This window comes from Micropterus dolomieu, linkage group LG12, assembly GCF_021292245.1.
Source record: "Micropterus dolomieu isolate WLL.071019.BEF.003 ecotype Adirondacks linkage group LG12, ASM2129224v1, whole genome shotgun sequence".
NCBI classification, from domain to species: Eukaryota; Metazoa; Chordata; class Actinopteri; order Centrarchiformes; family Centrarchidae; genus Micropterus; species Micropterus dolomieu.
The window spans coordinates 12,269,367-12,297,283 of NC_060161.1; the positions used below are offsets into that span (position 1 = coordinate 12,269,367).

General features: G+C 40.4%; 2 protein-coding genes across 2 annotated transcripts in view; both read right to left on the reverse strand.

Annotated features, from left to right (window-relative positions):
* Positions 1-1,244: 1,244 nt before the first annotated feature.
* chrnb1l (cholinergic receptor, nicotinic, beta 1 (muscle) like) lies at positions 1,245-16,571 on the reverse strand. Its single transcript, XM_046064917.1, has 11 exons — positions 16,490-16,571; positions 13,981-14,114; positions 13,728-13,772; positions 13,222-13,331; positions 12,547-12,655; positions 12,058-12,205; positions 11,563-11,748; positions 10,822-11,045; positions 10,537-10,715; positions 1,966-2,104; positions 1,245-1,768 (listed from the first exon to the last, which is right to left on the reverse strand). The coding sequence occupies exons 1-11, from the start codon at positions 16,569-16,571 to the stop codon at positions 1,628-1,630; spliced, it is 1,497 nt and encodes a 498-aa protein (XP_045920873.1). The 3' UTR covers positions 1,245-1,627.
* A 3,968-nt stretch (positions 16,572-20,539) lies between these two features.
* The window catches only part of chrnb1 (cholinergic receptor, nicotinic, beta 1 (muscle)), a 25,110-nt gene continuing 17,732 nt past the window's right edge, over positions 20,540-27,917 (reverse strand). The window contains exons 9-11 of the mRNA XM_046065040.1: positions 25,664-25,839; positions 20,898-21,045; positions 20,540-20,686 (exon numbers count right to left, since the gene is read on the reverse strand). Of these exons, the coding sequence (XP_045920996.1) occupies positions 20,540-20,686; positions 20,898-21,045; positions 25,664-25,839 (471 nt within the window). The remainder of the gene's footprint in view (positions 20,687-20,897; positions 21,046-25,663; positions 25,840-27,917) is intronic.

A 27,917-nucleotide genomic window follows, 5' to 3' on the forward strand; every position in this document is an offset into this window, starting at 1 on the left:
GGGGACGGCGCCCTTCTCTACATGTCCTCTGTCTTTATCACCTTCAGTCTTCTTATGAAACAAGACTTGGCTTTTGTGCAGCAGCAGCAGGACAGGACCAATAGGTTGTGTTCTTGGTCTTGTGGACTCATTCTTCTCGTCTTCGCTCTGAGGCAATAGTAAAGAGGTGTTCTTTTTCTCCTAAGAGCTTGGCAAGTGCTTCATGCAGGGTAGAAACATATTTGGACAGTTTGAACAATGAATACAGTCCCAGACTCTGTGGCTCTTTGTGGCACCTCAGTGAGCATGACAATGGCTACAGTGTTACTGTGGAAAGAACCTCATCAGAGCCTCATCAGCTATGAGCAAGCGCACTGCAAACAACATATTACAACACTAACATATAAACCAAAAATAATTGTGTCAAATTGACTCAGTTTGGGTCAGTATAGCACTGATAGCACTGATACCCATAGTCATGTCTCTTTGTAGTCATTTTGTGTGTCTTTGTGGTCATCGTATGTCTCTGTTGTCATTCTGTATCTCTTTGTTATCGTATTATGTCTTTCTGTAATCATTTAGTGTCTCTTTGTGGTCGTTTCATGTCTCTCAGTAGTCATTTTTTTTCTCTTTGTGGTCGTCATATGTCTCTCTTTTGTCATTTTGTATCTCTTTGTTATCGTATTATGTCTTTCTGTAGTCATTTAGTGTCTCTTTGAGGTGGTTTTATGTCTCCCTGTAGTCATTTAGTATCTCTTTGTGGTCTCAACATGCAGAACACTTTTCTTTGTCACAAATTGGGCTTTCACATTGGATGGCAACCTTTTGTTTTTAGTTTGCCAAAAAGCAATTCACCGTCAAAGAAAGTTTTGTATGCTGTTACTTGTGAATGTAAATGCTCTGTATTTGTATAGCGCCTTTCTGGTGTTTGTGACCAGACTGCTTATAGCTCTGGTTTCTGAGATCCCAAACAGATGGACTTTTCATAAGATGTTCATGGACATCAGTTAAACTTTATATTCGTATGTTATAACTTGTGTACCTTTTGCTATTTTTCTTTCAACAGCAGTGTTGTCATCTTTTTAATTGTCATTACATTACTGCCCTCTACTGCCAAAAAGCCAACATTGCAATCATTGCAACATCAAGTGTCCTCACTGCAGAGGAAAACACAGATTCAAACAAAAACTAGTGCTTTCCTGCTTGTTCCACAAAGTACAGCGCATTCATAAAGAATGTGGCACTTAAAAAAAACCCAATCACTATCACTTTCAAGAAACATGTATTTCAAGCATTTAGACTCAAATAACAAAGATCACAATGTGTTAAATACATGATTTAGACAAAAAACAAACAAACAATGATAAAAGCATTTGGTGTTACAACATACTGTATACATTTACCTTCTATAGATCTATACATGGACTCTGTTATCATGTAGGTTGTGTGTCAGGCCTGTGCACATGGTTCCACACATTTTCTTCTGCTACACGACCTTACAAAACATTTCAGAGGCCGACAACTGAAATATGGAATAGGTTTTAAGGTATTTATGGAAAGTCAGAACTGCTGACCTCAGAAATCACCAATAATAGTGACGACCAAACAATGTCGCAAACTCCAGCTGCGTGTGTATGTGTTTTGTCTTCTATGGGAAAGGGTTGTCAGGTATGTAGTTGAAACTGGCATCCAAGAACATGGCCAGGGTGCCCAGGGTGGTGATGATGACAAACAACCACAAGAAGAGACGGTCAACCACCAGGGCAATGAACTGCCAGTCTCCTGTCATCTGGAGGGAACACACACACACACACACACATAAACAAAAACACCCACTGTAAGCACTGAGTCAGCAATGTACTGTACGTATGCAATGACACATGAACATTGTCGGGGCATGTTTGGAGCACTCTGTGCTTAAGAACCACAGACAGACTGAATAACAAGCCGACTGACAGCGCGTGTCGTGTTGTGCACTTTTCTCACCGTGTCGTCCATGTCTTGCTTCTTCAGCTGCTCGGCCATGTATGTCACAGCACTGATGGCTGACTTCAAGTTGGGAGGGAGAATCAGACAGTATTTGTCAGTGTCCGGGAGCCGCTGGAGCTGCACCGTGCTCTCACACCTTAAACACAGAGAGGCAGAGAGGAAGGAGGGGAGAATTTCAACAAAGAAATGAAACAGTAAATACAAAGTAAAACAAAAAAGGACATAGAAAGTTGGCTGGAACAGAGTCGAACACAAGGTTTGTGACTGACTTTGCAACGTGTTGTAACCTTTGTCAAAAGGTATATTAGCATGTTTTACATCACCAGAGAACAGTGTTATATTTTACACACCTGTGCTATGTGCTGGTGCTTTTACATTCATTGTAAAAAATATCTGTCTACAATACTTAAAGGTCCAGTGTGTAATATTTCTGAGGATCTATCGACAGAAATGCAAAATAATATCCATAACTATGTTTTCAGTGGTGTGTAAAGATCTTACATAATAAAGCATTATGTTTTTATTACCTTAGAATGAGCCATTTATATCATGGCACATAACCGCAGGCACAAATGGATTCTGCAGCGAATGTTTCTTTGCACTGTTTTTGTTTCGGTGTTTGATCAACCTACATACGCTTTTGCAATCCTCCAGTATCTGCAGGCAGAGGACATTTAGGGGAATTCGTTCTCTGACGGCTCTTTCAGAAGTGTGTCAGGCAGTAAAGTAAAAGCTCAATTCAACTCCAAATGCAGTATTACAGTAAACAAGCTTTTCACGCTTTTATTTTGTAGGCAAAACCACTAAAGAGGAAGAGATTATGTGAGTAACTGTTGCTGTCATGACTGAGATCTATTTCAGCACCGCTATCAAAGTAGTTATTTATTTATATTTTTGCCACTATCAAAGCTCCATAATCTGGTAGCGGGCCAGATATTATTGTTGACGAGTTTTGGCGATGGTCCATAAACACAGAGAGAATTAATGTGTTTCCCTTTTCAATGTTTATATAAACTTTATTTAATGTGTGGTTTATAATGGACTGTGGTGCAGAAACAGTGACAGTGTCACACTCTTGGCTTACATTTTCCATGTTATCTGTCAGTGGCAAAGTCACAATAGTGTAGTTTTACCGAACAATTAAGTAAATTTAATTTCTTAATTAAGATACCTAAAGAGACCTCTTTCTTGACTGGCTACTCTCAGAAGAGACACCTTTTGTGCTGAGTCAGCCACCGTAGCTGTCCTACGCTTGTTGAAAGGTTAGGGGGCAGTGGTAGACTGGACAGATGGTTGCAATTAACAACCCTCACCACTAGATGCCACTAAATCTTACACACTGAACCTTTAATAATGAATAATAGCATAATTTATCTTAGCAATAATTTTTTTTTTCCTTTTCCCCTGGCCTAATTAAAACATGTAAGACAGTGTTGAATAGTAACTATTATATTTGCCACAAACTGGGCTTTCACATTGGGTGACAACCTTTTGCTTTTGCTTGCCAAAAAGCAATTCACAGACACGGAAAGTTGTGTATCTTGTCTTACATAATACTGTTACTTATTTGGAGAGGTCTATTTCTCCCGTTAGATCTCCTTTGAACAAAACTCCAATATATAGTGAAAAATCTTACTATTTTACACAACTGCCATTTGCTTAAAAGGGATGGTTTGACATTTTGGGGCATGCGCATATTTTGGCAAATAATAATAATAATGATGATTAGTGATCTTTGGAGGTCGCTGGTAGGTAAATGATAAATGGACTGTACATACATAGCAGTTTTCTAGTTTTCCAACCACTCAAAGCGCTTTACACTACATGTCACATTCACCCCATTCACACACTGACGGCAGTGGCTACCTAACATGCAAGGTCCCAATTGCTCATCAAAAACAGAAAGTAATCATTCACAGAGCAATTTGGGGTTCTGTTACCCAGGGACACTTAAACATGTGCACTGGAGGAGCCTGGGATCAAACCGGGGACCTACTCTACCTAGCGCCAAAGCTGCCATTACGGGTGGGTTTTGTTATCTTTGGACAGAGCGGGGCTAACTGTAACTGCCACTGTTTGATTCATGTGTTGCACACAGACTTTTAATCCCCTTTAATTAGCCCCCTTTAATTTATTATGTATTTGTTTTTTATTACATGCGATTCTAATCAAGTATTTTAGTTTGTAGGTATATTTTATTTAAATATATGTGACTGTGGTTTATGTATGAAGCAACAACACTGTATATATATATATGAATATATAAAGGGCGGTGCAAATTACAATTTATGGTGCAACACATGAATGAAAGTATTGTCAGTTTATTTTTAATTTTGTCTTGATTTTATTTTTATATTTATTATATGCAGTTTGCATTTTAAGAAATCAATTCTTGTTTGGAGATATCTGTCTGTTGAGTGTCATGCTAATACTTAGACGCATGTCCTCTTGAAGAAGTTTAAAAATGCTGCAACACCCTTCACAAATGTTCCCTGAGCTCAGATTTATGTTGTGCATGTCATAAATCACTAGCACAGCATTGTTCACCTCTGCTGAAACAAAACATCATTGACATCAGCTGTCCACTGTAGACGTAGATGTATGTGTCACCGACAGGCAAAGGCATGACGGGCCCCTTCTTGCAGCTCCTCTGAACACTGAGTGACAACAGCAGCACACTCCGGACAGAGGGGTGACATTGACACAACACCGGGTCAACATTTACGTGATTCCGTGACCATTGACCTCCTTCATTCTTCCCCTCACTCAGCTGTTCCATCAAGCAAAACATATGAGTGGAGGGAGAGGGAGAGTCTTATTGACTGCCTTCTTCTTGTGCCGTCATGCTTTTGTGAGTAACTTGGTAACTCAACCATAAATAAATAATTTAGAAATTAAATCTGAAGAATTGAAACAATCTCTGCATTTTTTTTATTCTTGGAATCAGAGGGAATATTGGGACATACTATAATCTCAGAACTACAATAATTATAATAATAATGATACAGATACATATTCTTACCCTGTGGTAGCCTTTGTTTACCAACCAGGTGGAAATTCAGGGTAACACAGAATCCAGTATATGTATAGCCAAGTCAAGTTATGTTAGGAAGTGGCTGCACCACCACTGTATATCGGGACTTTTATTAAATCATTTGAGGGGGAGTCCGCCTTAAACACAGTTTACTAACAGAATCAGACAAATTTACAGAGAATTAAAAACCTACTTTGGTTCATTTAACTTGGTAAAAACCTAAAGGTTCCATTTTCTGAATATTTGACCCAACTATATACACTGTACTTTTACAGCAGGTCAGGTCAGAGACACTCGTGTCTGACAGGTTGAAGCAAACACTTAAATAGGGTGTTAACTATTTGCGACAGATTCCGCTTCCTTCTGCTCCCCTGCGCTTCCAATCACCCCATTCACCCTTCACCTCTTGGAAAAACTAGAAGCATTTTGCATATCCTCAGTATCAGGTGAAAACCTTATGTCCAAATAATATAATAATAATGTAACGTTTGTGTATTTAAAAATCAGATTCTTCATTAGTTTGTGGACACCCAAAAGCCCCGTATTGGGTAAATAGTACGGTCTCAAGCCAGATTTTCCCCAATTACTGAATAACCAAAAATGCAGCTTTTAATGTGCTTTCATTGTAATGTGTTCATTTAATTCAATGTATAACTCTACTGCATAAGATGTAATGATTTGTTTGTTTATGTTCCTGTCTAATACTGTATTGTACATGTGTAACAATGGCATCTTTGCTTTTTTCAGCAAATTTCTTCATATTCTGAAGCTGATTTTTACATTTTATGTTACCCTACTTTGCAAGATTACGCAGCTATCTGGTTCCAAAACAATTATTTGTTAATAACAGAAGTTAGAATTTTGGTACACATATTTCTGCTATTCTATTATGTATCTTCTGGGACGCTCATTGGAGCCACTGTAATCACAAAGTACGAGAAATTTTGGTAGTTAGTACGGAAGCCCTAAGTGGCCATCGATTCAAATCTTTTTTTTACTCCGTTTTCCTGTGATAACGGGATAAAGTTTGAACCTAATGGAACCCCAACTTTAAAAAAAAATCTTTTTTCATAATCCTCTTCAACAAAGTTGTTATGAAGATGACTGATTCACGTTCTCACAATTAAGCATGTGCTAGAGTGTGCGCATTCCGGCGATTGGTCCACATTCTTCAACATATAGACTTTTCATTTTGCCATCATTCACAGGCAGAGGAAATTCATCCGCTTCTCATTCAGGGTAATCCATTTAACTACACATTTCCTGACGGTTATTTCAGAACCTTTGAAAAGCTGTCAGGAAATGAGTGATTGGATTCCCCTGAATCTCTTCGTAACAACTTTGTTGAAGAGAATGATTAAAAAACACACAAAAGAAGAACTTTGCAGAGAACAAGAGTAGAACCTGCAATCCTTGGGATGCAAGTCCTGCATGTCAAGCTTCTCATCAGTACTGTATGTGCCACCTCCTGAAGGCGTCTGGCTCAACACCACAGTGCACCTGTCAGATTGACACGTGACAAAGTACACGCAGTGTGTATAGGGTGTACATTGCGTATGATGTTTATAATGTGTAGAACCTCTGGCACCAAAGAGGGGAAGGCGTCAGGACAAGTTATCAGAGTCACAGAGAGGCAGCGTGCCAACAGATGGACTGCTGGACAATAAAAATGAGTGAACAAGAGCTCCATTAGGAGGGGTGTTGTGTGCGTCTGTATGGCCACTGCTCAGGGCAGAGCTATGCGCTGCTGCATGCCACTCACATTCCACGGCTTGTATTCATTTACGCTAATGGAGCCTTCTCACTGTGACACACACACACACTCACACAAGCACATGTATGGTACTGTTACTGTACATACTGTTTATATTTACATTTGGATATATAATGAGTAAATTATTCATAATCGACTGTATACTCACTCAAACACACACCCCATTGGTGATGTACAGCAGAAAGACTTTGTGATGACAAATAAATGCACTCCACTGGAGATGCACATGCAAGCAGCTCACATCATTAAACATGGAAACAGCTCTCATAAATATGTTGTAAAGGACAACACCTGGCTTCTAACTAGCCCTCCTGACAGAATAACAAGATAAAGAGAGATGGATGACGGCAAAGACATCTACATGACACAGACTGGAGGATGGAGCCTGATCAGCGCGACCACCATCTCTTCCACGTCCAAAAAACAAAAAGCCTTCTGTGGCCCGATCACTCAGCACCGGCCTTCCCTTACGCTCATCTACCCCTATCTATGCTTCACCCTCCCTGCACCTACTTTCTGTGGGATTACCACCTAATGCCCAACCTAAACAAAGGCTCAGTGGCTGGCGACTGTGGACGGGGTTGTGAGGCTTATCTGGGGCTGAATCTGATGCCTTTGGAACGGGATGAGAGATGCCCAGCATCAAGCCTGGTTTAGGGGACTGTGAAGCTGTTTCTGATGCCAGGGTTGGGTGGCAAGGCTGCGGCCTACCGGCAGATTGGCCAAAGTGAAGCCAGCACGCTTGCAGGGACAGTACAGTTTAAAGTGACATTTTGGATTAAAATGTTTTATACTTTTTATATACCTTATAGAGACTCATCATATGTTCATGACAGCTTTAGGATCTGTTGATCTAAACAAGCTGGTACACTAGGTCAAAGGGAACAAGGTTAAGCTAATCAGACAAAGAAAGAGCTCCAGATATAGTAAGACCATCAGCAGAAATAGAAAAGGTGACATCATAGTCCTACTTGCTATTTAAAAAACTGATCTATGAGAATGGCATTACACAGCACCAGGAGTTAATTGCACTAAAGGTGGATTCAAAAAACGAATACAGTACGTCATCATCACCCATCACGCACGTCATCTCACCCATTACAATTAAAAATATTTTTGCAGCTAGCAAAAAATTAGGGATGGCAGTGTCCCCAGTCCATCTACCACTTTGGTCCAGCCTGAAATATTTCAACAACTACTGAATGGATTTTCATGGATTTTTGTACAAAACATTCATGGTCCGGTGATCACCTAACTTCTGATCTAGTGCGGCGAGGTTGACATTTTTGGTTTTAAGTGAAATGTCTCATTATTTTTTGTATAGACAATGGATCCTACTGGTTTTTCCTCTGACCTTTCCTCTTAAGAAACATCATCAGGTCAACAATTTATTTTCTTGAACACTCTGGTGTATGACCAAATACCTGCAAAACTTGATGACATTCACTTCAGCTGTAGGCCTCCTCGAGTTTTGTGCTAACTAACAAAGATTAGCATGCTAACACACTAAACTAAGATGGTGAACATGGCATAACTGCGAAACATCAGCATGTCAACATTGACATGAGCATGTATTTACTTTACAGCCTGATAGAGCTGCTATAGCATGTTTGTAGAATCTTGTTTACTGCTTGAGCAAGAAAGCTTGACCCTCAACAAATAAACTGCAGGGCAAAACAAAATACAGCAAATAACTATTCCAATAAGAAGTTATCTAATCATACATGCAAGCTTAAATTCAAACTAACAAACATAATAAAATGCAGAAGAAATTATTTACCAACAGTCTGAGCCATATGGTTGCAGCTGTGTGAGGTCATAGGTAAATGCTAATGTGAACATGCTAACATGCTCATCAGCGTTAACATGCTGATGTTTCGCAGCTAATATTTCCTGTGTTCTCCAAGTAGGTATAGCACGTAAGTATGCTAACATTTGCTAATTAGCACTAAACAACAACCTGAAGGCTGTACCAAATGTTGACTGGACAACAGCCTGACATTGTTATCCCTAGAGCCACGCTGCTAGCATGGATAAAAAGCTACGTGTGTACTGTTTTATTTTAAAAATACATTACAAAAATCCCACATATATCAATCTATTGTGCTTTGAAGAAGTGACCTTCAAACATCCTGTAGGCCTGCACCTGGGACCAACACAAAAACTATGAAATTAGGGTATAACAAAACTAAATAATAACATAAATAACTTTTCAGCATGTGATCGGTCTACTCCATTTGCTGTTATCCAGCTGATTCATTAATCCTTCTTTGTTGTTTGTCAGAGTACCTTTCACGTGGCTGTATTAAATATGGTATCAAATAAGGCTGAAGGAAGAGCACATAGCTTACTGTTACTGTCAGACAGATTCTCTGAGCTGCTGTGGTGATGGCTGTAATTTTGCCAAGTCTAGCACGCTGTGTACTCTACTATAATAGCTAGTTTGGCATCTGATCCAACATTCACACTTTGGCACTCTCTATAAAGAAGATTCATGTCTGAGCTGGCTTTCATTAACATTCATAGAAAAAGCTTTCTGCTAGTGTAACGTCAGGCTCAGCACATCTTAGCCTAGAAGGAGTCTTAATCAAGATGAATGACTGTCATGGGTATCAGGTGTTTAACAGTCTTGACGGGTATAGCCACAAATGTTTTGGCAATTTATCGCTCTCAATAACTCAAACCAAGAGCTTGGTTTATCATTGGAAGTCTAACCCATTCAAGTTTGTTATACAGTGGAAACTGGTGGGAACCTCTTATTGTGATCTGTCTGGGTCAAACTGAACACTGTAAGTGGATATTTATAACCATTACAACCATGTTTTTTTCTTTATTTCTCATGCAGGTTACTGTGTTAAAACTGTATGACCCTGAAGAGAAGAGTATATTTATTACATGAATATAAACATGTGAAAAGGACAGCTTAGCTACTGTTTTAAAATGTCATACAGCTCTTTCAAATGCTTTCCAAATTATGGCAAAAGCAAGGCAGCTATCGTATGTGGGGGGCTGTTGCCATTCCTGGCCTCCCTAGACTTTGGCACTTCACATTATGATTTGTTACTCTTAAAAGAAGAAAAGTCAGCAGTGTAAGTATGTAATAGTATTCAGTATACAGACCAAGATACAGACCAGGTATCTTGAGTCAAAACTATAGAAGAATATAGCTCAGCGATCATTGCTTTAGATTATGGCCTGCTCACAACATACAGCATACATTAGTTAAAAATACTTACATTAAAAGTTATCTTTAATTCCTCCCGAAAGACAGATGGTTGTTCAGTAGGCCCATAATATTAGAACATGTTACCTGTGTACCTGTTAGTTAAAAAATACCTACAGTATATATATTTACTTCACGTCACGTTCCCATGTACCTAAATGTACGTAAAAGTGTGCTCCGTACTGATACACTGTTATTTATTGCAAGCCATTATCTTAAATGTTACCATACAATTTGAAATAGGCCTACTTATGAAGGCCCAAATCAGTACAATTTCTTTCGTCATGTGCCCTCATGAAAACTAGAGTTGATTGAATTGATGAACAAGCAAAAGTGCAATGAGTAATTAATCTATTGTAGACTTTTTCTAAGTCAATTTTCTTTTATTGTCCAGTCTGTCAGATACTGGAAAACAAATGAACAAATTGCAAGTTCACAGCTTTACAGTGTACTTTTTCATTTTAAAATGAGACAGTCTGAATCATTACAGTGAATGAGTCATTCCTCTGATTCCTTGTTATTAAATTGTGGCCTTACCTGCCTCTCCAGGGTATGACGAGATCAGGGTTGATCTTACGAAAGAAGTACTCTCCTCCTGGCTGCCTACTGTTGAAGCTTCGGGTGGGGGTGTCATCACTCGACTCCTCCTTCAACAGAGGCTCCTCTGGGTTTGGCCTCGTCATGCCAATGTACTTGGGCAAGAAGTGAATGAATGCCTGTACATTTGAGGAGAACAAATCAGTCAAGGGGTTCTCAAAGGTATTGCAAGTGGCTAGATAAATGCTCAGTGAATCTGGATAAATGTCAAACCTATAGCCTGACCTTTCGAACCCAGTTGGGCATGATGTGTGTGCTTGGCGTTCGGTGGTGCAGATTGAGGACGACTACACTTAGGATGACAGAGAATGTAACCAGGATCATGGTGAACATGACGTAGTTGACAATAATTGGGATGCCGAGGGACGTCTCCGGGACCTTGTCAGCCAGCAAAAGCATGAAGACAGTCAGAGCGATGAGGACAGAAATGGAGAGAGTCATCTTCTCTCCTGTAGATAACAGGGACAGTTTGGAAAAGTAATTACGACAGAGAAGCAGTTTCAAGTCCACAAGGGCAAACTTTACGACATGATTATGTATGTATTGTTGAGGATATATACATGAAAAAAAAAGTGCAATATTTACTGGTCAGTTGTAGGTAAAGAAGACACTGGCGTGATTTAGCTTTGTAACAGATTTATGTAAATTAAGTTTATGCTCAAAAATTCAGAATGCTCAAACTGTTTGCAATCAATCCTGCTGGTTTCCACTGAATCTATATTTTCCGCCATGTCACTGAAACATCACTAAAAGCTGGCCACACAAGACCAAATATTGACAAAGTAGCTTCCTAGTCAAGGTCACTTTCCTTCAAACGATAAATTCCTTCAAAGGTTTGAAGTAGTCTGTATTAGACCCATGCTGTGTGTCTAGGCATTAGACACTGTATCACGGGGCAGTCTCCCTTCCTATATCTTGTCTTGTCAGTGATGTATAATCATGTCACAACATGTCAGATGTGCTGACCTGCTCCAGGAGGCAGGTAGAAGACAAATATAGCTAGCACGCTGGTGAGGATGCAGGGCACAATGATGTTGATGATGTAGAAAAGTGGCTTCCTTTCTATGATGAGGTAGAAGGTGATGTCCTCATACAGGTCCTCCTTAATGTTCTTTCTTGAGGGTTTGTGACAGATGGCCCATTCTCCGTTTTCTGTGGAGAAAGAGAGGTGATAAGAAGGCAGGAGAAATTGGAAGAAGATTGGTGAGTAGAAAAGAAAAAAAAAAAAAAGTCTAATCTGTGTAATAATATAAAAATACATAATATAAATGATCATTATTATTATAAATCTTTAGGACATAGATTAAAATGGTACAAATAAAAAAAAAAACACCAGGTGGCTAAAGAGAAGAAAAAGATTTAAAAAGCAAATCCTTGTGCTAAAATGTAGCTATATATATAAATGATTAAGATGTTATGATGTACACAGAACACAGGACAATAGGGTCTGAAGGCACCAACCAGTAAAAGCATTCTCATCTATAACAATCTCTTGAATCTCTTTGCCCTCATCATCCAGAAAGTACTGCAGGTCCACCTCAGAGGCGTCATAGGTGTACGAGCGGAAAACCATGCTGCAGTTCTGCCAGTCAAATGGGAAGTACGACACCTGTTGGAGTGGAAGTTAAAGAACTTCTTCATCACTTTTCAAAGGGAATGGGGATATACCTAAATGTGGAATTATAAATAAAGGTCCATGAAAGTATAGAGTACAACACTAGGGTATTACGTCTTTAATGCTAGTACAGTCAGGCCATACATTGTCCTTCCTGGAACTTTACGCACAACACAGTTGATCCAAAGAGCTTCACAGAACACAAAGACAAAAAAAAGAGAAAAAGAAAGGAGAAAAACACAAAAGAAAACAACATCACAGAGACAGAGAGTGAGTGAGGGATTTACATTTTTAGTTGTCAGTGTACCAGTGGTATGTGATCTTAAAGACAGTACCTCTATGGAGCAGGAGCTGCGGTAGATGGCTGGGGGAAGCCAGTTGACTGTCCCATCACTGTAAACCAAGACGTTGACGTACAGTGCCACGTCAAACTGACCGTCATTACTGTATGGAGCATATAGAAAGACAAATGTGACGTTGCAAATAAGTCAGGTTGTATAGAAGTCTATGAGAAGGACTTTACTTTTCACTTGATTTATTACCTCAGTGAACATTATCCTAATGAGTTTATGATCTCATTCGGTAGCTTAAAGTTAGATAAACTTTAAGCATGCCTTAAGGATGTAAAAACCTGGATGACCTGCAATTATCTGATGTTAAATTGAAATTGTAATTCTGACTTGATGATGGTGCTAGATGAAAAGTTAAACATGATTATTATTCATTCTGATGGAGAAATAAATGTCTGAACCAGCTTTCAATGCAGCCCATCAACAGTTGTTGAGGTATTTCAGTCTTGAATTATGTCACTTGGCTGACTGTGCCATCCCTACAGCCACACCACATTCATATATTGTTGCATTGTGTTAGCATACTTGTTAACATTTTAAAGTGAAACGTGTTGTTGAGTTTTATAGGACCTGTCAGCGTTGCCTTTGGGGCGAATCCTCTGTTAGTCACTGCATGATAGATGATATGGATGACTGTGTGGCTGCAGATAGGACACTCACTTGTTTATGAGGTAGATGTCAGGGCGCCACACCTTGTTGGGAGGAATCCTCAAAACATCAATGTGGTCATATTCCTCTGGGTTCCATGACAACCTGTAGTCTGTCCATGCCTGGCGAGGAAGCGAGGCAGCAAGGAAAGGCGGGAGGTAGGAAAGAGCAAAGAAAAAGAAAGTGACATTACCACGGTGCCCTGATGTCTCTGTCATTTACATCCTGGTTGCTCCCATATTTGATAAGTCATTTAAATCCCACTGATCTAGACACACACTCACACACCACTGTGACAAACACTCAGGCCGTCCTAAATTCTAATTAGCGAGGGCGAGGGCCAGAAATGAAAGAGTGAGTCGGAGAATAAGAAAGATAAAGCAAGAAGTAATTTGTGGTTATAAAAAGTGACAAGTCCATTTGAGGGCAGAGCGGCAGAGCAGCAGCGAGAGAAGAGCTAGATCTCAGAGCAGCTATGCGAGGCTCAGTGATGAAGATTAATGTTTTCATGCTCATACCAGATTCATGAACACATTGGTTGTCATCTCTTCGTTCTTCTCATTCTGCAGCGGGATAGAGGGACACAGAGAGAGAGAGAGATGACAATGCAGCATCCAGCCAATGGTGCCAATGTTGTAGATGTGATTGGACTGGTGAAAGCTAGCACTGCATTTTCAACAACTCGATACAAAAATGACTTGATTAATTCATAACGATGTATTTGCATGTACTTGATGTGCTTCTATGGTGCATGTGTGTGTTTGTATTCACCAAGCTCACAAGCTGGGAGAGGGTCATGCCCACTCTAACCATCACCTTCTCCTCCCAGTAACGAGCTGGTCTGACTTTCATGTTGTAGTTCTCAAACAGCTTCTGATGGAGCCTTCGCTCTGTTTCTGAGGCTCCTGCAAAGAGATGGTGATGAGATGGAAAAAACATGGATAAAAAGACATCACCGCCTAAAAAAAAGGAACATTAGAAAATGGTGTTGTGGACAAAAAATGAGGAGCAACGAAGAAATAGGAAGTCATATTTTTCCAATCCAATATAAGTGGTATGTGAAAATGACATGTGCATTTATGATGTGAGGTTTTCCCATGTGAAATGGTGTTCCACGTGCTATAAACATGCTTACCGGTAATTCACATGTTGGTTCCCAAGACTTCTTAATTTTGACATTAGAATGTACATATAATGATAGAGGCGACAGTTGACTCAGAAATCCATTGCATGAGTGCTGACAAGGACCAGAAGGAGCACAGGAGTACATGGCTTTGCAGTCTGCTTGTCTGAAATTATGCTTCAAATGTTTTAAGGCCCTTATTCTATACTTGATCCTAAATTTTCTCTTTAAAGGTGGGGTAAGTGATTCTAATCCAATACACATCTGTGTGTCAAATTCAGCAATGGCCCGCTAGCTGCCCGTTCTGTGTGTGTGAGGTGAAAAAATCAGGTGTTTGAACTGTAAATGGGAAACAAACAGGGAGGCTGAGACCACACAACACTATTCCAGCCATGATTTGTGTGTTAGGTACTGTTAAGTTACTGTTCAGCTTACTTTCAATTCAATTCAATTCAAATTAGCTTTATTGGCATGAATGTGTAACACTTTCTAGTTTGCCTAGTAATGTTGTTGTGACGTAGCAATTGTAGCAGGAGAGTTGTGAGTATCACTGTCTGGAGCTGGTGCGCTGGCTCTGGGACATTACTTGCTTTGCCGTTGTTTGCTCTACGTCATGGTATATCTGTCATGGTATTGGATTCCTCCAGAAATGCATAGCCCATATTTTATTGTTTTATTGTCTTATTCATTTCTTATATTTTATGATTCTTCTCCATTTTAGTCCAACAACTCTATAAAGTGCAATAATCTCCTATTCTTTTGTACATCTTTCAATTTTTTTAGTATTACTGCACAAATAAAGTTGGATTGATTGATGAAGAATACACAAAAAGTAAGAGAATGAAAGTACAACAAAAGCAGGGCTAAAATAAGAGCAAATCAAAGCAACAGTTAATGGAAAAGGCCAAAGCTGTTCAAATGAGAGTGAGCAGTACAACATAACCAAAGCACATGACACATGCCACTGACCCCCAGAGCCCGCAGCATGTTTGTTTCTCTTTGGGTCGGTGAGTCAGGCCTACAGTGGTAAGGGGTTCCAATTCCACAATTCCCAAATATGTGACAAAACAACACACTGAAAAGAAGAGAAGGACAGACAGGACATGCAAAAGAAGCAGTGAGCGGGGCAGGTGCTGCACGATGGGTAGCAAAGGTGACTGAGCTAATGTAATTGATATGTGGCAAGGGAATGGGATCAAAGGGATGTCTGGGATACCAGCTCCATCAGTGACAAAAATAGACTCTGATTAACAAACAATGATGTGCTAATATGATTCATTATATGTTCCAGAGCAGGACAGTCTTTTTTGCTTTTCAAGTGAAACAACATAAACATCTTTGACAGGACATAAGATAAGGATTTATTTCCATTTGGTATATCGCCTTCTATGTCTCCTTCTTCTTCTCTCTCTGCCGCCTTGTTTTTGGGTCTTCTCTTCAGGGACATACAGTTTTAACATCGCTCTAGCTGTGGGACTTACAGAGGGACAGGAACAATTCACCCTTGTGGAGGTCACCAACCAGTTCAGGGCAGCATTTGGCTTTCTACTCCCATTGGGGTCAGAAGGTCAAAGTCAAAGCCCTTCAGCTGAGCTCAGATAAGAACTAGTCATTGCAAATCGATTCTTATTATGATTTTATCCCCCAAAAAAACCAGAGGAAGTATAATCAATACCAATTTAACTGAAATGACAGCGTGCAGTGAGATGAGAGATGCTTGTCTAGTATCAGATACTACTGTAGCTACCCTGAATGCAGCAAAAATGCCTCAGTTTTTGAGTGGAGGATTGCAAGTGGAGGTGAATTCTTGTCTTGGCAGCCAAACAGGAAAAAGGTAGTAGAATTAGGACATACAGAGGAATGGGAACACCACAGGTCGCCAACAAGGACAGGGCAACTGTTTGTTTTCCAAGCACAGTATGGGGTTAAATGTCAAAGTCATAAATTATATAATTCAACATGTACATTAATAAACGTTAATTGAAATGCACATAAGCAAGTGAGTTAAACAATCATTGAGCTAGTATAGATGTTAGTTTGAGATACGTTTTATCAAATTCATATAGAAGAAATAATAAAATCAGCTGATGTACAAGTGAAATAAAATCATTCAATCATTTGCACAACTGGAACAAGCATTTTCTAAAATGTCCTTACCAGTAAAAGTGAGACAAAGGCAGCTGCATACGATGAGAAATGCGTACATCCTTATCTTCATTTGTCCAATCATGACAGTCATGACATCTTATGCTTTTATGTGCCAATCAAGGGCCCCGCTCTCCGCTGTACAGGCGCTGTGACCCCTCTCTACCCTCACCTGGAATCTAGATGGAGCGTTCTAAGAAGCGACACCGTTCTAGCTTAGGCATTTAGATGCACACCTTCAGCTGAGTTGCACCTTCAGAAGCACACACACTGTTCCTCTAGCGTCTTTCTCTCAGGTCCCTTCGTCTCTTTGTGGCCATGGCTCCATGGGTGAAACCACGGCCTGATTGGGTGCGCGTGCTGGGGGGTGACGAGAGGGCGGAATGTGTTTGTACTGGGAAGGCTGTGGGGCAGGCACCTGTTGGTGCTCACCAATCTGAGGTTAGCACTATGGGGACGGTGGGTGGGTGGAAGAGGAAGTGGAGGGGGTGGGATGGGGTACAGGAATGGCAATGGGCTATGGGTTATGACAATGGAGATATTTTTGGGGGGAGAACAAGGGGGCGGAGAGGAGCGTGGAGTTGATTGGGACACTAACTTTCTCTGTGGACAAAGAATGACTGGTGTTTAATAGGAGGCATCTCTTGCTCATTGACCACTTCTTCCTTCCTGCTAAATCAAATCTCCACTACCTCTGCCATTAAAACCACTATGTGTATAATTTTAAGATCCGCAACTTCCCAATTGGTCCCACCCAGTGGTAGAATAAAAAAAAAAAAACACTGTGGCATAGAGAGGGACTAGGGAATGTCCCAAGGATTCAACCATCCTGAGAGCAGCACATTGACTGGACCAACGTTTGCTGCGATTGTTTCATTTTTCTACAAACAAAAGTATCATATAATCATGGCACATATGTGGTGCTGAGCCATTTAAGTTTTGATTATCATCTTTTACATCTCTGTCATTTATACTGCATCCTACATTCAAAATAGGGGACGGAAGCGGAGATGCACCAGGTACCTTAGCAATAATTGTAAAATCCTTTTATTCTCAGAAAACTAGACTGGTAAAAATATTTTTCAACTAAATAAGATGTTTGAAATACTTTTATCCAGATTTGATTGACACATTTATTGTACATTTTTTACTGTGACTGATAGTATCAGTCCCATCCAGTTATGCACATAAGGTTCCACCTTATTTTGTATGTTTTATTAAAAATTATGATGTAATTTTCACTTGAATAACTTTCTGTATATTCATTCCATTTGCTCTTAGTAAATGTTTAAAAAAAACATTGTGTTTTGGACCTATACTTAGTTCCATTAAATCACTTTTTATGCCGTTGATGCATGGTTTGGGGGAAAACTTTTTCACTTAAAAAAAAAAGTTAACTTTTTCATTTGTTTAAAAGCATAAACAGACAAATCAATTATATTACTTTTTGATTTAAGTAAGAGGAAATTTGGTTAAGATAAATCCTGCATAACTTTAGTAACAGTAGATCAGAGATCAGATCCACAATCCTGACATTATTTTAGTGATATCAGAGCAGTCATGGCAAGTAAAATAAAGAGAGAGATAAAGAAATTGCAGTTAGAACAGAAAAGACCCTTTTCAGCAAAGCAATGCTGAAGTGGTGTGGTTTTATGTCTCTAAGCCATAAAAGCTAATGTATGCGTGGGAATTAAAATGAGTGATGCTGAAAAGACTGTGCTCCACTGAGGCTGTGGAGTGAAAAGGAGTCGAGAATGGCTTCTTGACAGGAGCAGTGAGGCGTTAATCAATAGTGATGGAGAGTCATGAGTTTGAGCAGAGAAAGTGCCACTCAGTCTTGCTGGTATTGAGTTTGAGATGAGCTTGAGGCAAGAAAAGATAAGCATGTTGGAAGAGCTATAAAAATAGAGATGGATGTTGTTGCAATAGAAATGGTGAGGGGATATCTGTGACATGAAAACTACAAGTGTTTTGATCGACGAGGTGAAGGCCTTGGGATGAACTCTGGATCTGGCTGCTTCTTGGATCCTTCATGGTGCTTTTTATGAAGTTGATGTCAGCAAAGAACAAATAACAAAAACACAAACAGGCCTTTCGCCCGATGTCAGCTGGGATTGGCTCCAGCCCGCCGCGACCCTGTACGCAGGATAAGCGGTTGACGATGGATGGACGGACAGGCCATAAATCAGACCCAGTTTGAGAGTTGAGAGAGGGAAAATGTCTGTGACTTGCCCTCCTGCATACCGCCACTCCCAGTATAAACACATCAGTCAGAATGGCCCGTGTGATATGGCGTGTCTGTCGAACAGATTGTCTTCTCAGCGCTTCAGTCTCATGCAAGGTTAGATACTGCAGTGAGCTGAGGATGAAAATGGGTGCAACGGAGAGGTGTGTGGCGAGAATGCTGCAGCTAGGTCTATAATACTGATGCGCTATCAGCACCATCGCCACAATGAGCTTGAGAATGAGTGCAGACTGTCAGGCTTCAAATGCTTCAGCTCACACTGCATATGCATGAGTGTATTTACACACTTAGAAATATCAGGGAAGCCCATGCAGTGGTGTCTGGTAACCAGTGCCAGTGTGTGTGTGTCTATGATTATTATTAATAGCAGAGCCGGCAGGTGACGGAGCAAGGATCGCAATTCTCACAGCAGCATTCTGACAACAGATGGAGCCTTTGATATTCTCCCCTCAGATCTTTATTTAAAAAAAAAAAAAAAAAAAAATACAGAACAAAATGAAAGCACAGGATTGAAAGAGCAGGTGTGTGTTTGTGTCATGTGAGAGAATCAAAAAGGATGTGTGGTGTGTGTGCGTGTTTGGTTGTGAGAAAGCGAGACTTTAAAGAGGCACAGGTCTCACATATAATGGGAATTCCGCAGCCTATTGGTGCAGCTGGTGAACTGAGCTGGCATGCAGCTCCGCACTCCAACACAAGAATAGCTTCCATGCAAAACCAGTGCTGAAAATACAAAGAGGATTACCATGGTTGCATAAATATACACGAGGCATGTGCCACACTCCAGCATTTTTGGACACAGGGAAATGAATGGCATACGGTTTGCTCATTATGACATCTGGTTTGTCTTAATGTTTATGTGTGAACACAATATATGAATATCCATCGTTGGATCCACACTCTTCAGACCTAGAGATCTGCTGTAGCTGATACACTAGAAAACACACCAATAGCTTAGATTTAAGTATTTATACATATTTCAGGTATGCTGACATTGTCTTGGTTGGTATATTCCATGCAATTAACTCTCCTTATCTCCTTAAACACATGATGCAGTTCTGCCCTGTTAAAATCTATGTCAAGCATGTCATTTTCATGTGATTAAGGTAATAAATTTGAGGCTGAGTAGTTCTTGAGTAATGTTGCTCATTCGGCTGAGAAACCTCAAGATGTTCATTCATTTGCATTTTACTTGCAAACAGCGGATAAATACAGACAAAACCTTACAGGAATTCTTGACAGCATACAAATAAGCATGTCAACCTCTAGGAGTAGTAAGGTAGAAGAAAGATACACGTCCTCTTGATCATGCTTAATGTCCAAAAATGTGCCTGGTTCATCACATTTTGTCAGCTTTGCTCTTGAAGCAGTGGTGACAGCCAAGGGTCAAGAATTGGTTGCAAAGAACCTATGCTTTGTTGGGTCTGAGTCTAAGACTCAAGGGTTTAAAATCCCTGTCTTTGCCTTCCACATGGCCAAAAATCAAAGTCTTGTATTAGAAATTATAGTCTGACACGATAATGGAATATTGTCAAGATGTATTTGAACATCTGATACTGTCTACACTAAAGGCAAATGAATAAGAGCAACATCTTAAGGTCATTTGGGGTTTGCCAGCCAGAAAAAGTAAAGTAAATTGGCAGAGCTTTCCACAAGACAACAGTGTAAAACACGTGAGGTGCAGTGGATAAGTTTCTTAGAGTTTCTTAATTGTTGGCACATTGGGCCGAAGGTGAACTACACCAATACAATAGAATCATTTAGCCGTTTAACAGTGAGTGATTTCTTCATCCCTAGGGAAAACCTAATGCCCCACTGCTTCAGGGGGATTTGAAGGGGTCAGTGGGTGTGTGGTTAAAGCTGGCATCGGCGAAGATGGCTAAGGTGCCCACGGTGGTGAAGACGACGAAGATCCAGAGGAACATGCGGTCCACCACCATGGCCACGTACTGCCAGTCCTCTTTCAGCTGGACGAGGATGGATGGATGAAAGGGAGGACAAATTAAACAGAATGGGAGAGAAAGGAGGAAAAGAAAGAGAGTAGCGGTGGGAGGATGGGAAAAGGCAGAGAGGGATAAATAGAAAAGTTCATAAACCAAATAATAGAACCAAGGAACACAAATTACCTTTAAAAAAGGAACGTAGGAGTGAGGAAGAAAAAGATGGTAACAAACTTACTGCTTCGTAGTCCTTCTCAGCCTGCAAAGCCTCAGCGATATAAGTGATGGCATCTATGGCTGACTTGAGCTCGTCAGGTAGTGTGAGGTAGCTGCTGGGGCCGTCAATAAACTTTCTCAGATCTGTACACATGCCCTCTGGCTGAAACCTGCATGGCAACACGCACAAGCACATTCATGTCACAGGATAACATCCATAATGCACCACATTTGATATCACAAATAAATCTCAGCATTGATTCAGCAACAACAGAGTGCGCACACAGTGTCAGCACACGCACACCAGCCTTCAGAATACAGCAATGTGTGAGCAGATGTCGTTCCAGACTAATTAAAAGCTGTGAAATGGTAAAGCCTTTATGAGACAGGCAGCATGTGTCCTTTGCACTGTTCTGCCAGTCAGAGAGGAATAAAGAGAAGGTCAGAGGAGCTCCCTGTGCTCGCTCTGCCGGTGTGGGAGTCACCGCTCTGCATCTGCTGACTGGGCTGCTCTGGCTGAGAAACCCTCTGCCTGTGTGTGTGTGCACGTTTCTGTGTTTACTTGTTGCCCGCAGTTATCAACCATCAGCTGCTAAAGTGTGCCAGCAGTTGCTGAGGGAAGCTGGGAGGAAGTTGCTGTGGGCGTCGCTGTAACTCGCTTAACTCTGCTGTCACTCACAACTTTTCACACGACAGGTCTAACAGTAGGTCACATTTGTTATCACTCTTTATTGAAATCATAACAGAGCTTAGTATTGTATATCACTGAGGTTCCCTGTTTACATGATTGAAATTATGTTCACAGTCAAAGAGATTTCGGACACTTCATTCAAGAAGTTGAGGCATAACAAACGTATATACAAAAGGTTAAAGATTTTCTAACTTCCAAAAAATCTATTATTTTGCAGACCATCCTGACCACAAAAAAGGCTGTTCAGGTAGATTATTATGATCCATATTACAGTTTTTTATTAGGCCGTGACCTCTAGAGGCAGAAGTACTCAGGGGATGTAGTAGAAACAGCGCCAAAGTCGATGTAAGGAGGGTGGTGGGGTGGATGGATGTGTTAAGTTTCAGCTATTGCACTGGGGTGCCAAAGTACAGCATTACCGAGTGCAGCTTTAACTAATGTTTATAGGTCCTTGTGTTCCTATATTATCTAGTCTCGCTTTAACACACAGCTACGGAAGAAACACAAAGCATTACTCATTAACCTTTTCTGCTGTGCTTTTCCCTGCTGCATTTCTTTGCATAATCATATAGAGTGTCCCTGAGCAGTGACACATGGCTTTCTGTTTTTCTACTTCCAGTACAGCATCAGACACAGAGTTCTATTAAGTAGTGATACAGCACGGCTGTCTCTGCAGGACGTCACAGCTGAAATGCCTGCAAAATAAAAAGATAATTCTGGCTTGTTTGGTGTTTCAGTTATCAGTTATGATAACACTGTGCCCAACAAAGTCGAGGGGGAGATCTGATAACACAGCAACATCGCTAAAACTAATGGTCTAATGTCTGTTTTTGGTGGGGGGGTGGTGCATTGTGGGCAAGTGCAGTAAGATGAACTAGAAAGTTTGTTGCTTGGTGTTCAACTGTGGCATATGTTTGTCATTTCTGGGCATATTACATAAAAAAGGAGTAGAAATACACAAACAAATAGTTCTCACTTGCACAAACAAAATACATTTAGCTGTGAGGCATTGCACTGTCGTGACCTTGTCCAAACAAAGATACCTCTGACAAATGAATGTTATTGTCCTTGCAGAACAGCTGTGCTGTGCCTTTTACAAACATCTGTTTTCTTATGAAACACCTCAAATATTAAACACCTCCTTCACTTACACTTTCTAGATTCTAAGAAAAAACTAACCCCAGATTAGATGAGTTGCAGGTCAGGCAGCTCACCACCAGAGGACTGTATGGCACTGTGTCTTTCACTGGGAAACATTCAAATGGAGTTTAACCTGGCAGTCAGGGCAGAGCACACAGCTGCTTGGTATTCAGTGCAGCAGTTTGGGAGTTTACAATGCAGCGCTGCCGTTGCTGCTGCTCTTGTGAGTGTGGCAGGTGAAGAGGCTGTGACCTTAGAAAGGCGGAGCCTCTTTAGATAAAGAGCGAGATAAGAGAGGGAGGTAGAGAGAGCGAGAGGGACGGAACTTGGCCTCTTAACCCTTTCTTCCTTTCCCCTCATACGTGGCTCAAAGTAGCACTACATCAGCGAGAAGTAAATGACTATTCAGGAGACTAATTCAGCTAAAACTGCCTTCCGTCTGGTGCCAAGACATGCACTAAACCCAATTAAGAAGGCGTGCGTGAGTGTGTGTGTATGTGTGGGCTCAAGAGAGATACTGCTGTCTCATCAAATTGCTTTAATAGAGTGCCCCCCCCCACACACACACACACACACACCTTTTTCTGTCACCCGTTCTTTCACCTAGACACGCAGCACCCCGCTCTAATGTGTCAGAGTCGATTTGTGCGGGTCATTATTATTTTAGCAACGACTCTCCGGTCTCTCCCTCTAGACATATTTCATTTCTCACAGGAGGTGAATGATAGAGAGGGAGGGATAGCTACAGACTCTGAGGAAGATTTTTGATGTGTATTAAAAAAGCAGCAGGCAGCCTGGATAGTTAAGTAAGTCACATAGTATTTGATTCTCAGGATGGATTCTACCCAATTTGTCTGATCAAGGTCACCCTTTTCCTGTGTGCAAAGTATAGACACTAGGGTTAGACTCATATCATGTTTTCTCGCCAGCTTGTGTGCCAACAGTGGCCCAAATCCAGCTCCTTATTCAACAGCTTCAGGGGCAGCACTCTGTAAAACTGTTCATTCAAAGATGAAAATCATCAGTCTGGGTTCACTGGAGGTCAAAATGCCTTTTTAGAGGCTGTTCCAACTTAACATAAACAGCTTTGTTTGGTAGTGTTAAACACAATTTTCCTACAATTTTAAATATCGCCAGTTTCTATCTCTCAGTCCAGTGTCCTGGTTCAAACACCTCTCACAGCCTAAACCAATAGTCATCCAGTTTTTACTTCTTAAACAATGTTTCAGAGTCTATAGTGCAGACTGAAACAAAGCAATAAGCTACCTGGAATGTATGGCCGTATCTAGACAAGATAAGATTCATATTTGATGTAACTGCTATGCCAGTAAAGTGTATTCATGTAGAATGAGAGTTGGATTTTATAGGACAAATGCAAGCTGTGGAGAAACAGGAAATGCCGGCCAACTGACTACACAAATAACCTGCTACACAGACCTGAAACTATATGAACACTAAACTCAGGGGATTATATGCAAATGTATTTTAATTTTTTTTTATTGTGATATCCAACACATTTTGGCAGCTAATGTTTTTTAAATTACTTCTACTGCACAACATACATTTTTAAACAGTGTCAGATATGGATTATGTATTACAAGTATTTAAAGGCTCCTCCAGTCTGCATATTAAAGTGTCCTTGAGCAGGATACTGAACCCCAAATTTCTCCTGATGGCTGTGCCATATGTGAATGCATTAGTTTATGTTTGATGATGAGCAGTTGTCACCTTGCAAAGCAGCCACTGACATCAGTGGATGAATGTGTGTGAATGGGAGGAATGTGACCAACGCGTTCTCCTCTCAGTGCATCATTACCGATGCTCTCAGACAGCACGACAAAGCGTAATTATTTGACACTAAAGGTACCCTCCGGCATCCGTATGAAACGCCACCGCTTGCTACATCGCAGCAACACAAAAGAGGTTAACAAAGGAGGCATAAAGTCAGTGACTTAGGTTTAGGCACTAACATTTCTGAGGGTTATAATAGGGGGCTTCGGGGGGCTGTCAACACCTTTAATACGAACATAGCTAGCTAGTAAGCTAGCTAGCACTCCTGGTCTGTACGGGACGCCCCAGAGCGTATCATACAGATGCATCCGGAGCATCTCCCACAGATTACACTTTTTCTGAAAGCGTCGGTATTGACCGCCCTGAGATGAGAACGGCCTGATGTGACATGTAGTGTAAAGTACTGGAAGACTAGATAGGCACTTACGTGTAGTGTTGGCGCATAGGCCACAGGTCATACAGTATCTTTGTAAAAAGAAAAAAAATGGGTCCTGACATTTTAGAAGTATTTCATAAATTACAATACTTCTTAGAAATTTGCCAGTTCATATTGATACACATATATATATATCTATCTGTTATGTGTTATCATATAAAGGTAGTTTTTGTAGTAATATCTGGTAAACATATTTAATGGTGTTAATGTTGTGACAACAGGCTATAAGATAAACAAGCGATAACCTGAATAGTGCGGCCACTTGTTTTAAGAATACCATAATACAGTTGACAACAGCTATTTAATAAAAAACCTTTAATAAGCACAATAATAAGCACAAATAAAATGTCATGCTTGTTATATGGGTCTTGGTAAACATGTAAGTAACTGTCAACATGTACATGACTTACTAAAAGGTCAATATAGAGTTGAGTAATTCTAAATATTTAATTCATTCTTCTAAAGAGTTCAGACACAAAGCTTCCTGTTATTCAAGCAAATTTGAGAGCAGGACTGTTTGTGCAGTGTGTTTATTTGCCCTAAAACAATTACCTGTACTGTACAGGTAATGTGTGTGGAAACATTTTGAACACCAGGCGAATTTGCATATAGTGCACAAAAGTATTCATATGCACGCAGGCAAAAATCCATACCCAAACGCAATCACATGCACAAACATTAATACATAAACCTATGTAATGACCCTGGACCCCAGAGTAGATCTTCTCACCTGTTGAGCTTGGGGAACAAGATGGAGGAGTCGGGCTTGCGGATGAAGTATTCATCAGCCACTTTGCTGATGGCCATCATTTTTTTCTCTCGGCGGGGCATGGTCTCCAGGGACAGGGGGGTCTCTACTTTTGGCCGCAGCATGCCCAGGTAAGGAGGCAGCATGTGGATGAATATCTAGGAGAAAAGGAAAAATGAAAAGCAGTAGAATATACGGAAGAGAACAAGAGAACATACGGAAAAATCTGTTTTAGTTTCTTCAAGTTCCATTTTCTGTTTGAGAGCTTAAAACTGGAAATCACAAATGTTAAAATACGCATTCATGAATATTTATTTGACTCAAAACCACATTAAGAAAGAGAAGGTTATGCTTTCCACTTTCAGTCAAAAGCTTGTTGGCTCTCCCAGACCTCCAAAATCCATCATCTATCCTGGTAATAAAAAAAAAAAAGCATTTGTTTTGATTCCTGTTCCATGATTTATGGGACAATTGAAATGTACTTGGTCTGTATTTGCCTATTAAGGCTGAGAAATGAGTCAAAATGTTGAATTTAGCAGTGAGATAACCTTTGAGAACAGTTGCTGCTGAATGATGTGGGTGGGGAAACCAAATCGGTAATGCTTTCCAATTCCTCAGTGTCTACTCTCAAGGTTACCTTGAGCAAAGAACATAAACTCTGGATTCTCCAGTGGAGCTCTTGAGTAAAAGATTACAGTATATATGTGTGGTATTAAAATAGAAATAAATGTTTGCAAGAAATCAAGTACATTTTCTTTTTATATAACCACCAGTGGGTACTCCTTGGCTGTCAGACTTGGAGATGAGATTCAAAAGAATACCAGAGGAATTTGGCTTCAAGATAAAAGATCAAATCACTTGGCCAACCGTTAGTCTTCATAATGCTGTTTGCCTCTGTAAATGGCTCTTTTATCTGCACTTTGAAGTGCTTGGATATAATTCTTTTGAAATTGCTCCTGGCTTGCCTGTATTGACAGATGGATGTCAATAATGCTCCACTGGCAAGGATCATACTGTAACACTGTAGCTACAATAGAGAATGTCATGTGAGGTGAAGAAGCTTGAGTAGTTTTTTAGTTTATAAAAAAAATGGTTGATCTAGTCTTCATTCAGAATCAAATATATCCATGTCCGTATGTAACCTTCTCTGGCCTTTGTATTTATTCTCCTGTTTCCCAGTACACTCCAATATGTCATGTTTTCCCATTGACTGTTCGCGGCAATAAAAAAGTAGCCAAACTGGCCAAACTTACTAAAGCAGCATTTCACAGCTTCAGCTCCTGGACTGAACCTGTCCTGGAACTAAACGTCCAGATAGACTCTGCCAGTGAAGGAGAGCTCACATAAACCATGTTTCCATCTAATTGTCATGTGAATTTTAAGTGTACTTTTGAAATGTTGCAAAAAAGAAATAAAAAAGAAATTGCGAAGTATGTGCATTTCCATTAGCTGGTTTGGAGCCAATAAACCAGGCTACGACAAGTGTAGTTATGTCAGTAGTTGACGTTACACATGGCTGTAATAAACAAGATGTAGCTTCTTTTTTATGGGTTCCAAACCACAAACAAAACCAGTCGCATGAACCAGATAGCTATTGATCTTAGAAAAATGGAGAGAGGTCCTCAGAAATGTGTTTCAAATGGGCAAGTTGCTACCAGCCATGTCTCCACACGAAGTAGCATTCATTGAGATTGAGCAAAAATATGTGGTGATAACCCTGTTTGATCTGTGTGCAGAGGAAAGTATCTGTAAAGGACCTTTAAGAGGTGAATGCATAATTCGACAGTTTGATCCGTTTATTGCAATTAAATCACAGCAAAATGTTTACTTTGGGATCAGACAGCTGTAGTAATGGCAGGTTGTGTTTACATCGCGTTATGGCGTTGTGTGGGAATACTTGTCAGATGTCCAGTGATAAAACCCCTGTGAGCAAAGCGCTGCGAGGATTAAATTTGTGTTTGGTCTGAATGCTAGATAAGAGTGAAGATATCGCCAGCCTATTAAATGTAGAGTTCCAAATCATTCAAGCTACTAGCTACTGGGGATGATTTTTTTTTAGATTTAGTATAGTTTAGTATATTATAAGACTAAATTAGGTAATTGGCTACCCATTTTGTCTTTACCCCGAGGTGAATTTACAGTAACACAAGTGAAATTATCAATCTATCCATCCATCGTCAACCGCTTATCCTGCGTACAGGGTCGCGCGGGGGGGGGGGGGGGGGGGGGGGGGGGG

Bases quoted from the DNA above. Each gene is read 5' to 3' on its own strand.
- chrnb1l (XM_046064917.1), bottom strand. From the start codon at position 16,571: ATGACTGTCATGATTGGACAAATGAAGATAAGGATGTACGCATTTCTC. The intron at 11,749-12,057 runs GTTGGTGCCTTC...CTTTCTCCACAG, and splicing joins AGATGAGAATGCTTTTACTG to AAAACGGAGAATGGGCCATC. The intron at 11,046-11,562 runs GTCAGCACATCT...TGTTATCTACAG, and splicing joins CTACCTGCCTCCTGGAGCAG to GAGAGAAGATGACTCTCTCC.